We start from the raw sequence: 13,807 nt of genomic DNA, 5'->3' as shown, positions 1-13,807 counted from the left end.
CCCTGGGGGTGGACAAGTGAGGGAAGATCACCTAGGTAGGGGGTCCTCGGGGAGTGGGGAGGAGACACCTGAAGGTGAGACATGGTATATCCCTCATTTCCTGACAGCTATTTACCCCAAATTCCCTCTACCTTTATGGGATACTACAACTACCATAATTCCCCCTCCTATCTTTTTCAACCCGACTACTGAGACAAGTAAATTACCGCTAGTGATCTGCAATGGCTCTGTCCCACTAATGAGATCAGGCACTCGGTCACCGGACAGGGAGGCAGACAAGGAATAAGCCGTGATCCCGAAAGGGCTTGTTGATCAATAAAGTGAACATTTAACAAAATCAAGGTGGTAAGAAAGCCTGTATATAATCAAGGCGCTAAGAGGGTACGAGTGACTGTGATGAATGGAAACTATGATAACTAAGATGCATCGCATCGAAGTGGTCATGCATGGGCCTGAGTAAATTCATGCAGTTTCGAAAGTTTTCGATGTGAAAGTGAAACAACCACCAAGAAGGTTGGGGAAGGCAATCCTAAAGTTGGAAAACAAATTGGAAGAAGTTGAGGCCCAGACTTGGGTGAGGGAAGCATGAGTGGTCTACGGTGACAGATTCACCCTGAAACCCTGGTGTATCAGAACTGTGTTATGTTATGTTATGTTGAAACTGAAGCAGGCAATGAAGCCTGAGGAAACTGTGTAATATTGAACTGATAGTAAATCAGGCAAAGGAAGCCTGCAGGAACTGGGATATGTTGAATTGAGCTGAATCAGACAAGGGAAGTTTGAAAGGTTTGTGTGAACTCTTTGAACTGTGCGAACTTGAAGGAACTTTTGAAAACCCCAGTGATTCAACTTGGGGAAGGGATTTGTAGTTCAGCTCCATTCGGACTTTCTTTTGATACACTCTTATTGTTTTGATAGATTTCCCTACACTTAGTTATTGTAAAAGTGTGAGGGCAAGCATAGGTTTCCGACATAGACTTTTCTTTATTTTGACTGACACAGACTCCTTTATTTTCCTTTGATGGTCGAAACTTCCCCCATTATAGAGATAGGGCTAGCTAGGAAGTCGTCACCCCCCATTCAGAACTTAAATAAAGGTGTTGAAACTTGAATCATTGTGTCTGTGTCTGACTTGTGATACCATGCCTGCCTCACAGTATTCATATTTATGGCTTTACCTTCCCTTTGAAACACTTGGTTACTTCCTCATTTGACAAACTACATATCCCATAATGCACTTGTTTACAGCTCTCATCACCTGGCTATTTCTATGCAGCAGTCTTAAAAACACAATCCCCAGATGACCTACAGATCAGTAGTGCTTTCACTTTCCCAGGTCCATAAAGGGAGGAGGCAGATTACCTTCAGGTGTTGTGCTTCAGTTGCTAACGAGCCTGCCTCAGCACAGGGTGGGACAGTATTTAAGCAGCTGCCTGCAGGAGCACAGGGCTCTTGCATTGAGTCGCGCCAGCTCCTCATGCTTTGATCTTTGGATTTCTGCTATGTCCTGTTGCGACAGTTTCCAGACCCTGCTCCAGCTCCAGGGCCCTTTGCTTCCAGCCCTGTGCTTCCGGGCCCTGCAGCCATGCTACTCTGCCTACACTTGCATGCCTTCTGCCCTGCATCCCTGTGCTTTCTTCCCTGCAGCCCTGCTCCCCTGCTTGCAGTCCTCTGTTCCCCGTCTGTAGCCCCTTGCTCTCTACCACCAATTCTCCTGGTCCCTGCCACCTTGATCTTTGGCCAAAGTTCACGTTACCTGGCTTTACTTTCCTAAATTCCAGTCCTGAGTTTTTGTTATCTGTCTGCAGTCCTGCCGTTGTTTTTCCAGTCCAGAGTTACAGGTCCTTGTATACCAGACTGCAGTGCAGTCCTTGTTATTTCAGTCCAGAGTTTCAATCCTGTGTTTTCTTGTCCCTGCTTTACAGTTCAGTCCGCTGTTCCTTGAATCCGGTCCTTAGTTTCCAGTCTGTAGTTTCAGTCTGCTGTACCATTGTGGTTAGATTCTTGTCATTTTGTTTTGTCTCTTTTTTCCTATTCTCTGTCCTGAACCTTGCTCACTTTGACTTCCTGTTCTTTGCCTGGATATTTCTGTTACTGTTCTTGTCGTCACTTGTGTTTGTGTAATTACTTGGTACAGAGTTTGGCTGCTGAGTTTCCCGGAACGCATCTCCGCCTCTTTCCTTTGTCACATCTCAATCTTGTCCATTGAGCCATATTTGTAAACAGTGTACTGGAATCTGATTTAGGGGGACGTCACTGTTCCATTCCTTCGGTACCAATACAGGTGTCAGTCAGGCGAGAATTGTTTCATTGTTCGTGCCTTAGGGTCCAGACACAGACACCCACTCCTGCTGCTCCTTTCCATGAACATTCAGAGTGGGCCCCTTTAATAACAACCAGCTCAGAAGGCTAGAGTTTCCCCCAACCTTCCCCCATTCTGTTTACACTTCAAGTGAGAACCTAACATGTTTGTCTTGGTTGCATTCCTTGCCCCTTTCTGTTCACTACCTTTGTTGCCCGTCTGTAGTTTTCGCCTATCCTTCCATGCCTGCAGGACTCCTTACACTCCTGTCTCTTGTGCCCTATTCCTCCCTCGGCTTTGTGGGTATGTCACTGCCCTCAAGCATCTGACAAACGTTTAGTTTGGAGAGGGTGGGGGTGAGGCACTGGATTCATTGCGTTGGGGTTGCTTGCTATTAGTTGTTATAGAGATTGAATAAATAAGTGGGCGCTGCGGTTATCAGGAATTCACTCTTTTCCCAACCTATGGCAGTCTCCTGTGTCTGGATCTATCTGTCTGGGCTGCAAATTCTTCTTCTGCATAGTTCAGCCAGAACGGGGGGAGATGGGTCAAGTGTGATGCCGACTCGTCACCATGAGACACTTTGTTCTTTTATGTCTGGGACTAAGGGTGGATATTATAGAATAGGATTTGTGAATCATTTTGTTGACCAAGACTTGGAACATTAAGTGTTTTAACTTAGGCTCTAGCCTAGAGGTCAAGGACGTGTTAAGCGTAGGTTTGGAATATTCTGTTGGCCACATCTTTGGACTGGGTTGTGCCTGGTTGGGTAAGGAGTGGCAATGTTGGGATGCACTTACAGCGTCCCAGCCAGGCAAAAAGGTGCAGGCGGAAAAAACCTCTTAGTAAGTAACAGTGTGAGCAGGTTGTGTTTTGCGTGGTAGAAGGTGCACATATTACTTGTAGTTAGTTTTGACACATAATAGATACATCATAGAGCAACACAGAATGAGCAACGAATATATTAATGTTGCGGTTGCAAAGGTTATAGATAGGGCACAGTTATAGCCCCTGGTCACGTCATAACTGGGCACCTGGGCTTGAAGGAGATCAGAGGGAGCAGTGTCTGGAACGTTCCATGATTTGGGCTATGAGGAGCAGAGGTGAGGCCAGTACATTTAGTACAAGGTCGGGGGTGCAGCTTGTGTGCGTCACAGCGTCTGATATAATGAGAAGGCCCATTGCTTTATCAAAGCAGAGTTGGCCTCGCCAGTCTTACTTTGACTGTGTCTGGGTCGGAGGGGTGCACACCATTTGATGGTCACGATTCATTAGTGTATTGGTGCACATGTCGGCCAATCATGTACCTGGATTCAATAGTGACGATGTAGTGAGCGTTAGGGAGAATTCTCTGTTTAGGCTGAATATCCTAACCTAGTGAGTCCCCCAGCAGCTTTGCTGGATTTTTGGGGTTTATTTCTTTCTCTTGCCAAGAGTGAGACTCTTTTACCCTCACTCTTGGACATGATTTGAGTGTGTTTCTTTGAATCTAGATGTGTTTAATGGGCTATGGGGTCTTTTACTCCATAGGGGGTCATGTGTTTTTGTGATGTGTGTTACACAGCACCCTCCGTGCAGTAACACAGGGGTGTCATAGTGACCCCCCAGTATAGACTCCATACCCTGGGACTGACTACTGTCTCCCAGGACATGTAAAGTCACCATTGACTTTACTAGTCTTAAATTCTGAACAGAACCAGTACAAACCATCATATTGTGGACGTACTGGCTGGGGCAATTCGATTGCCCCAGGGTCTGTTAGTCGAGGGGGCACGTCTCCGTCCCCCCTGATCGAGTTTTGGCTGGTGGCAGTGGATACTACTTTTTATATTCAACCGCGAGTATTTTCCTATGGGATTTCCCATTGATTTAGGCTACTATCTTTATTTAATTATTTAAAACATGCCGCCGGTTTATTTAATTAATATTAATTCTCCGGTTGGTAGTTTTTGCCAAAACTTGATTCTAAAATGGCGTTTGTGTTCTCTTCTGTGACTCCAACCCAAGTCGAGCCCTTTGTTCCACTTTTTGGCGGGCTTCTCCACAGAAGCCCTCCAAAGTGGTGCCACTATGTCTGGGGTACTTAGGAGGGGTGGAGGGGAATGTAGGCACCCTGGACTGAGTTGTCTAGGCAACTCAAGTCGCACTCCGTCCTGATTGGCCCAAGTGGTGAGCCGGCCGGCTCACCACTTAGCATGTTTGATTGACAGCTAGGCTGAGTGAATGGGGGTTTGCTGCATAAAAGCAGGGCTTTGGGGACTGGAACTTCAGAAGTCGCCACAGGACCTAAGAATCCGACGAGGGAGAAGCTGAGCCGACCTGCCACGACACCCCGACCGCTGGAGCCCTGCTGGACCGTCTCACCACTTTTCCCAACGACAGAGGAGATCTCCCGCCGGAGAGTCTTCTTCCTTTGACTGGTGGGGATAACCAGTTTCACCGTCTTTTCGCTTTCCCGACGTATCTTGTGGCCGCCTTGCCCGTGCTAAGCACCCCGGCAACCGGGATACCACGTTTTACCATGACCGCGAGATAAAGGTACCACCTTTTACCGGAAAACTCAGCGGCTGGTTTCTGCCCTGGTAGTGCAACGACCTGCATCTTTCCTCCACGTCGAGATCTTCTCTTCCCCTGGACGACGACACAACTTGCAACCACTACCAGGAACAACTGCCACCGCTGGAGGATCCTTCCCACTTAAGGTACCGTGTCCCGACTGGCTTCTCTTGGAACCGACTGTACGGGGTAGATTTAGCCCCCGGCTTTCGAACCTGGGTTAGCCTGGGACACCTTGGCTAAACTTTTCTAAGCCGCTCTAAACTCTTTTCTGAACCCTCTGCAAGACTTTCTAAGCCTAGTGTAACTGTGTGATCTTGGGCTCATTTGTGCTCTGCTCTCTCCAAGAGTGGGCCCAGCCTTTGGACTTTGGCTCACCAGTGACTTTTTGCTCTCTGCCTTGCGAATAGTGTTCCTGAATCGTAGAGTGGTGTAACCCTGCATATTCTGTCTTTTTCCCTCCCTTTTTCACAACCTTAGTAGAGTGCAATCTAGTTAAGCGCTCACCTCTGTATGAAAATAAGTGGTGTCTTACTGTGATTTTCTAATAAGGGAAAAAGGGGTGTATATATCATAATAGTAACTGTGTTTAGAATATTTTACAATAAGAGTGCTGGAGTGTTTCAACTGTGTGTTTATAAATAAATAATTATATACTTTGATACCAAAGCTCTGGTCAGTGTTTGCTTGTATTATTGTATCTGAGTGCCTATTGAGTATACTTTGCATACTGCCTAACTCTTCTTGAGGGAAGTCTGACTGCTCAGCCACAGCTACCAGGTAAATCTGGGTGGTGCAGACTGCTACCAAGTGGGTTTACTGCTAACACCTGTAGTCTTAAATCTTTTGCAGTGGTCCCTAAGGGAACTGCACAGGTTTCTGCCTAACAGTGAGCCACGTGGATAAGGGAAGGGTTTAAATGAGGTGTTGCCAATCGGTCCAGGGAATATAGAGAGGTATTAGCATGTGCTATAGGTGGTAGCTAATGAGGGTGGTGGGATGACATTGGGCCTCATTAGGACCCAGGCGGATTTCGCGGTGCTAAATGCACCGCGAAGCACGGCGGAAAGCCGTCGATAGCGCCATGGGGGTTGGCGGATTTACCGCCCCATTCCGACCTCGGCGGAGCGGTAAATCCCCAATCCCCATTCTGCCCTTCCCCATTCCCATTCTTGCCCCATAGGGTATAATGGGAGTGGGGAAGGAGTTAATTACGCCACCGTAAAATACGGTGGCGTAATTAACAACGAGGTCCCGTAGCGCCATGGTTTTCTCCGCCTGGTAAAACCAGGCGGAGAAAACCTCCATGGCGCTAAGGGAACTCGTAGTACGGCGGACGGGTCCGCCGCGATTAGCGCTGGCGGAAACCCACTCCGCCTGGGTCCTAATGAGGCCCATTGTAACCTATGTATGCCAATATGCAGTTTTCTACTATATAATCGTGACGAGCTCCGTGTCAGTTCAGTTCTACTGGATCGTCTGAGACCTTTTGCATATAATGAACCTTGTTTTCCATTGCAAAGCGGGGCAGTGGTTCTTTGACCTCATGGATAATTTTTATCGTACAGGTTTTGGGTCAGGTCTTTCTTTAAAGCAATACTAGGTGTATGATTTTGAGTAAGGAAATGGAGTATCCAACATTCTATTGACCCATCCATAACACTGATGTTAATAGGAACTACCATTTCATTTGTAGAGATTCTCTTGGTTCTCATAGGCGTTTCATCCAACGCCTTCCTTGACTTACAACAGAATAAAAAAGGTCTTTGAATCATATGTACATTGTGCCAAATGTGTCATCCTTAAGGTTCTCATCTATGGAGGGCAAATGGACAAAAGCCATTTGTCAAAGTCTATGGACTATTGCTAACAGTAATCCAATGCACTTGCTTGTTATCTATGTTTGGTGTTGATTATCTCCAACAAAGCAGGAAAATTGGGAGGTCTTAAAGAAAAGCAATCCCAAACTTCAGAAACATAAACTTTTGTTTGGAATGGAGAATACTCAGTGGCATCAACTGACAGATCATAGTGGGGAGGTTGCTATGATGCCATCACCTATACTTTTCAAAATAATTAAAAGTTACATTTGAACCAACTACCAACGCCTCAACAAGACATCTGTACATTCTAGCCATTATTAATGGCCACTTGTTATATGAACGTTGTGCAAATTACCTCTGGGAAAATAGTTTATAGCTGACAATTTTACAGAACCACCACTCTTACACACAATCAGTGCTCTATGGGATAGCCTGACAATACTGTTCAGGTACTATCCATAATGTGGCAAGCACCAAGTGTGCCAAGGCAATTGCTTACCAGGAGAGGGGGAAGAAAGGTTTGGAGAGGGAGAATCTGGCAGAAACAGAACATTAGCAATATAGTACTGCAGGGAAGGAACTCCCTGGATTATGGTTCAGATGCAGCATAGGGCACTCTGCTTCAACTTGCGAACCTTTGACCCCTGGATACATCAGGCGCTATAGAGGGGAGAGAACCTCTCCAATATAGCCAAATGGCAGTATTACCCGTCTGATGTTTTAGAATAAATGTATAAGTACCCCTCAAAAATGTGTAACCAACTTAATGATGGAAACCTGTACCAATTAATGAGGGTTAACATGTGATTTCAGGTCTGGGCCTGTGTGTCTTTCATTAAAGTGTGTGCTTCAATAACATTCAGTAGAAATTAAGAATCTGATGTACTAAGGCATACCAGTTAATGATGGAATGCTTCTCTGTTAATCGCAACACCATTGTGCAAAGTTTCCATGTTTGGCTGTTTCGGAACATGTGATGATGTGCAATTGACATCAATCCAGGGTCAAGACAAGCTAACCTAATGGTCTCAATTGCAAGCAGCAGATCACCAGCCCCTTTCCACCTCCAGTTCACTGGGTAACAGAATACAGCCCTGTTATCTTCAGATTTGAAACGACAATCAGTTTGTCTTTGGCGTGCATGGTGGGACCATGAAAATGTGTGTAATGTTCTAATACCACTATCATGTTAGAATATTGGCATCAAGTGCAACAAATGAATGCAAAGAGAGTTAGTTTGTTCACTTTGCTGAGTATTTGTATATATCTTTCACTATTAGTTGTACTGTGTAACGTTACTCATACATGAAAGTGAAGACATCTTTCGGCTTATATCCTTATTTTTATATGCCTTGGTTTGTCCTTAATTAGGTACATTTCTGCATCCAACACAATGTTTAAATAATCTAATTAACACAAGAAGCAGGTGACATATGGGAAGTGACATTGTTATTTTCCTATAGAATGAATATAAACATACCTAGCGTTTCCAAAGTGAGATACAGAAGTGAGCTCTGAGTGTTCTCTGCATACTTCTCAAGCTCCTGAATGGTGCGATATGCTCGATCATCTAAATTCTTTTCCTAAAGTGAACAGGAAGTTAGTTAAATAGGTCAGATACAGATATAATGATCAAAGTGCTGAAGCACTCGGATACAACACCATCACAAACCTCCCCTACTAACCACCAATAGAACCAGATATAAATGCTAATATGATAGGTGAAATCGCAGTTGAAGGGTTAGGATTCCCTACAGGAAAATGTCACCTAACTGTAACAACTGGTCTCTGTACAGGACATACATTAACATCTGTACAGGACACACATTCTGAATAACTCATGCGCCTCAAATGAGGATCATGGAACACTAGAAAACAAATAAATATTGTGTCCGTTTCATGAGATACAATAAAATGCTTTTTGTAGCAGAAACCTGATTGCAATGCCACCCAGGAAGGTGATGGAAACAAAGGGCACATGCTCATCACATGCTTTATATTTTAGGGTACAAAGCAGAGACCCAAAGTGGAGGGCACAGTGGAATTGAGCTTACATATTTCTTTTAAGACAAATTGGCCAAACAGAAGATCTTTTCCGGGATCAGTGTCTCAACAGTAAATGTTTTCCAGAATGTACGTAATGAATTTCATTTAGTTAATTTAGCAAATGTTAGCTAGAATTATTTTCCAGAACTGCGCTACAGTAGCAGCATTCCCAGTCATCATTAAGCATTCATAAAGTAGTACAAACCAGCAACAGGACATCTTGGGGCAATTATATGAATCCGAACAATGTAGCATTAGTTGATCTTAAGGAGGATTGCCGAGAATCAATTACAGCAACATAGTGCAAAGGAAACATTCATGGTTCACAAAATAAGTTCCATCATTCGGGCTCTTTTTGGTCCTTAAACTTCAAACTTTGTTTTGTCAATAGAGCCAATATATGTACAGCAGTTTGATTTTAGATTTTATATCGGCTTTCAAGGTAGGGGATATCATTACCATAAAAGGCCCAGAGTACCAGAGTTTAAGCTTGAAACTTTGCTCTGGACTGAATGAGCAGCCAGTACAGTATTCTGAGAGTTGACCATATGTTCCCTTCATAGAACATCAGTGAAAGCTTAAGCTGTGGAATTCAGTCAAACTGAAGCCTCCAGATACGTGTTTTGCACTACACCTTAGTGGAGAATTGCAGCAGTACATTTTTCAACCACCGATTGCTTGAGCAAAAGTTGCCTTTTGCATCTAAAGCAGAAAAGGGTATCTGACAGAGGAGCTTAATATAATAACTAGCCAAGGGTACCACAACATTAATAAGACTCCCTGTAGATCTACGCATTAGCCTTTTTGATGATTCCCTTGCATAGTTCTTTCAACATGTTTTTTTGCATCCCCTTTGGAGCATTCTTCAACATTTAATTTCCAAATACAATTTGACAAAAAATTATAAAAATGTAAAGAATTGGTGTTGTTCTGATATTTTTTTGTACTAACGGGTATAACCTAATCCATGTAAAAAAAAGTCCATAATCACATTTGTGGCATACTGAAGAAGGCTTAGCTTAAAGGAACTGGTCTGTTAAGCCAAAACCAAAGTCTACTTAAGCAGACACATCAGAATTAATTTTCGAATTACTGAAAAGACATACGTTGGACACCTATGAGAACATACGTTTTTTGGTTTATTATATACAGGAAGTTCAGAAGCTATGAACATTTGACATGGTGAAAAGTTGTTGTAGGGTGTATCATGGGATCTTTTTTGTCTACTGGTAGAAGGAATTCTAGATGTTTCCATGTATATTACTAACCTTTGTTCTGTACATTTCCTCATTGTATGTTCTCTTGTTTGGGAAATTGTTTTTGTATCCCCAAACTTAGTGGTGTTTTTCCATTTTATTTCTACAAAATATGACAAATGTGGTTGTTCTTCCCAATTTCTAGTTCCAATATGGTGTGTGCAACATAAGAGGCTATTCCCTTACAGTTATTGTTTACACTTGGTCCCTTTTCCTCAGCACTTAAATTGTTTTGAGAGTTACCACCTTCAGTTGCTGTGCTCAGTAGATGGGAAAGATGGGAAAGAGTCAACAATGGAACTGTCTCCACTTTTCGTGCATTGTCGCTCTGAATATGCCTTTAGGTTTACTACATATTTTTAACTGGTACGTCTATCCCAATAAGATACATTCTGTCTTAGGTTTCTGTTCAACCATTCAAAGTCAATGAGTTATGATCCAGGAAGTTAGAACGATTTTTTTTTTAAATGTCAGCGTCATTGACACATTTGTGGAAGATCATTAAGCATTGAACTGGCTCAAGAATTGAACATTCATATTAAAAAGCAATAGCGAAAAAGTAATCTTGTATTAAGCTACGAATCACAAAAGATGTGTTAGAGCATTGCCAAACCAGAAACACTAAGACCTTCCTTATTACACAAGTACACCCAAGTTGTGGCAGAGACATCCTCAAGCTTACAAAGCAATAGGGGCAGGTTAAAGTTGAAAAAACTGCTTAAAGATCAAGCTGCATTAGGGGAGCCGATCCCTCAGCAAGAACATTCAAATTTTATGTTTGGATGTCAAGTAAGAACATTTCCTGACCTGTTTGAACTAAGCCCACACTGTCAGAGATCCAAAACATTGTGAATTGTAGCCGCTTTCTCCAAAAATGTTAATACAAATGGCACACTGAAAAATATGTCATATTTATTGCACTCACTTATGTCATTTTATGTTAAAGGATCTGTATTTGTTACTTCATACCAAAAAGGCATAAGAGTGTGCAGAGAAGAACTACAGAGCTAATCATGGACTAAGCAACCATGTTTTGACTCAAACTGAAAGAAGCCACTAAAAAATAAATTATTTTTTAGAACAAATGGTATCTGTATTGTAGAGATTCAGAAGGATTTTCAAATTCATGGTCCCCAGCACCCCAAAACACTTTCCAGCAGCCAATGCCAATTTGACGCCGGCAGGGTAAATAAGGGTAACCTTGGGTGAATAAAGAGATCTAGCAGAAATAAAAGTTTCAACCTGGTAACAAGATGGCTTGCAGCTGTCCGATAAACACATTTATGAGCCTTTGTCTCACCCTTAAACATTATTCCAGTTTGGGGGGCGCTGTTGCGCGCAAGCAAGATGGCCACCTGATTGCCGAGCTCCTCTTCGGCGAAGATCCTGATGAAATAATATCCTATATTGGAGCCACCCAGGGCACCAACGCAAGACATATGTGTTCCCTAACCCTTGGGGGAACTCCTGGGGAAAAACCCTGTTCTGAATCGGAGGCGCATGCCTGAAACGGAGAACTAACTAGGTGCAGCGTGCCGGTGTGAGGGGGGGACCACTGAAGCGAGAACCAAGCTGTATTCACTGGAGGCCGCTGCTGCGGCAACTTTGCTGGGCCTTGGAGGGAGCAGAGCTAACTCTGCCACTTGGCATACATGGGATATCTCCGACTGCATCCCCGCGGGTAGACTTGCTGCCGGACTCCCACAGACGCTGAGGCGTGTGCCACGACTGCAGTGGTGCTCTGCGCCCCTGCGACGACCGTGGTGGAAAGCGGACCGCGGGCGCACAACTACCTGGTGGGCTGACCACACTGCTGGCTGTGTCCCGTACGATAGCCACAGTTGGTGGCGGCCTCCTACTGCCCTGTCGGCCGTGTCCTCCACCGGAGCAGCGTTTTAAAAATAAACCACTGCAGCCAGACGCCAGCCTTGTGTGGAGGCACAGTAATTAAGCCGCAGACCTACCCCACAGTGGACCGCAGACGGCGGATGATGGGCCGGAGAGTCGAGGACGCGTTTCAGCACGAATCACACTACGGAACTGGGGCAGCCTGTCACAATTCACCATAACAACATCGATAAATAAGTTAAGTGCTCCCCGTCCGCCCCCCCGATCCCCATCCGGCCAATCCCCGATAAACCTCTGTTTTTTAAAATTGGGAAGTGTATACTCTGCTGGGTTGGGTCCACGGTCCCCGACATTGGGCGAACTGGGGTGGCGGACGCCACAAGGAACTACAACCCCTACGGACGGCCTAAATTGAGCCCATCCTCCTCCTGGGATCCGTACAGCGGTTGCTGTGGTGGCATAACAAACTCAAAGATACTGAATCTGCGTATCCCGCATGGCCGATCTCACAGTGTACATGGGCACTTAGGTCGATCACTGCCCGGTTGTTGGGATACCTAGCCTGGGGTGTGTGCCGCGGTTCGCCCGCGGGGAAGGAAGGAGAAGGAAGTAAGCGGGAGAGCACAGTCCGCACTGCAAGATAAGTGGGTGTCACAGGCTACACCTAAGGGTAAAATGAACATACAAACTCATGCTATTCCAAATACGCTGCACCACACTACACTGCATGCCTCCTGAGTGAGCTCAAGGAAAAACTACCCCCAAACTCAAACATTCCTGCTGGGACAGAGACCACTTATATCATTGCCTGGGTTGAGTGAGCTCCCATATAAACTGGTATAATCCGGCTGAGAACACACTGAGTGGACAAGTATAAACTCAACGCTACTACCAGCGGGGCATGCCACGGAAACATCAGAGACATTAAAAGATAAATTACACAACCTTAGTAGTCTGGCCAGCTGTAAACACTGCAAATCGGGCAACCTCTGTTCTGGAACGGGAAGCCCACGTCCGGGGTGAAGGATATTACACAACTTTGGTGTAGACAAAGCGAAGCAATACGTGGGAGTACACAGTCCACTCGGCGGAATCAGTGAGCCTCACATGGTGCAAACTGCTCGATAACCACACTAGCAAATAAATCTGAATCAAGCTGAACACCCTGCATAGCCTTGAACGAGAAACTCCCGGTGTCTGAATCAACAATTCGATGAGAGGTTCACACACAAGTCCAAAACTCGTGGAAATAGAAGCCGCAGACACCACCACCCAAATGAGGTGAGCTAACACACGTGTCGGCTCATCAATCCAGCTGCCCTCACACCGAGTATACACATGTACACCTGATTACTGCAAAGATACTTTGTTCACTGGCCAGAAGGATCTGACCACACAGACAGCTGCCTGCAGCCCATAACGCATCTCTGGGCAATACCAAGAGGGACTAACGTCAAGAAGACGACAACGGGCCCGATGGATTCCTACACAAGCTCCCAAACCCTAGCTAACGCGCCAATACAGGGGGCCGAACCCCCCGCTACATCATCCGAAAGCGCCAAATTTGACCATCTCCCCACCACAATACAGAATGGCTTTATGGCAGATAATGTCAAATTGGACGATATCGTTGCCACTATTGGCTCACTCAAGGCCAGAGTTGACAAAGAAAGCACAGGGATTACTGAGGCAGAGAACAGAATTGGAACCAACGAAGACTCCATTGGCCAGAATACCTGCGCTATAACTCTCCTGAAAGGCGAAATGACCAAACTACGTGGTAAATGCCACGACTTGGAATCAAGGTCCTGCCGCAACAATATACGTAAAGTGTGACTCGCTGAATCCTTCTGTAAGGGCCACGTGGAATCGCTCCTTAAAGCTTTGTTTGGTGAAAACTCCTTCTCTGAACACTTTTTGGTGGAGAGAGCACATCGCACACTTGCCCCTGTGCCCAAACCAGGGGCCCCTCCCCG

The 13,807-nt window shown here is 45.0% G+C and overlaps 1 protein-coding gene across 5 annotated transcripts in view; it reads right to left on the bottom strand.

Annotated features, from left to right (window-relative positions):
- The window catches only part of NDUFAF6 (NADH:ubiquinone oxidoreductase complex assembly factor 6), a 526,077-nt gene that overhangs the window by 150,801 nt on the left and 361,469 nt on the right, over positions 1–13,807 (bottom strand). For all 5 annotated transcript variants that reach the window (XM_069621387.1, XM_069621385.1, XM_069621386.1 and 2 more), the window contains exon 5: positions 8,162–8,264. In XM_069621387.1, the coding sequence (XP_069477488.1) occupies positions 8,162–8,264 (103 nt within the window). The remainder of the gene's footprint in view (positions 1–8,161; positions 8,265–13,807) is intronic.

This window comes from Ambystoma mexicanum, chromosome 5q, assembly GCF_040938575.1.
Source record: "Ambystoma mexicanum isolate Mex_15411 chromosome 5q, UKY_AmexF1_1, whole genome shotgun sequence".
NCBI lineage: Eukaryota > Metazoa > Chordata > Amphibia > Caudata > Ambystomatidae > Ambystoma > Ambystoma mexicanum.
Note: the sequence above shows the minus strand (reverse complement) of the source record. Positions and strands in the feature narration are given on the sequence as shown.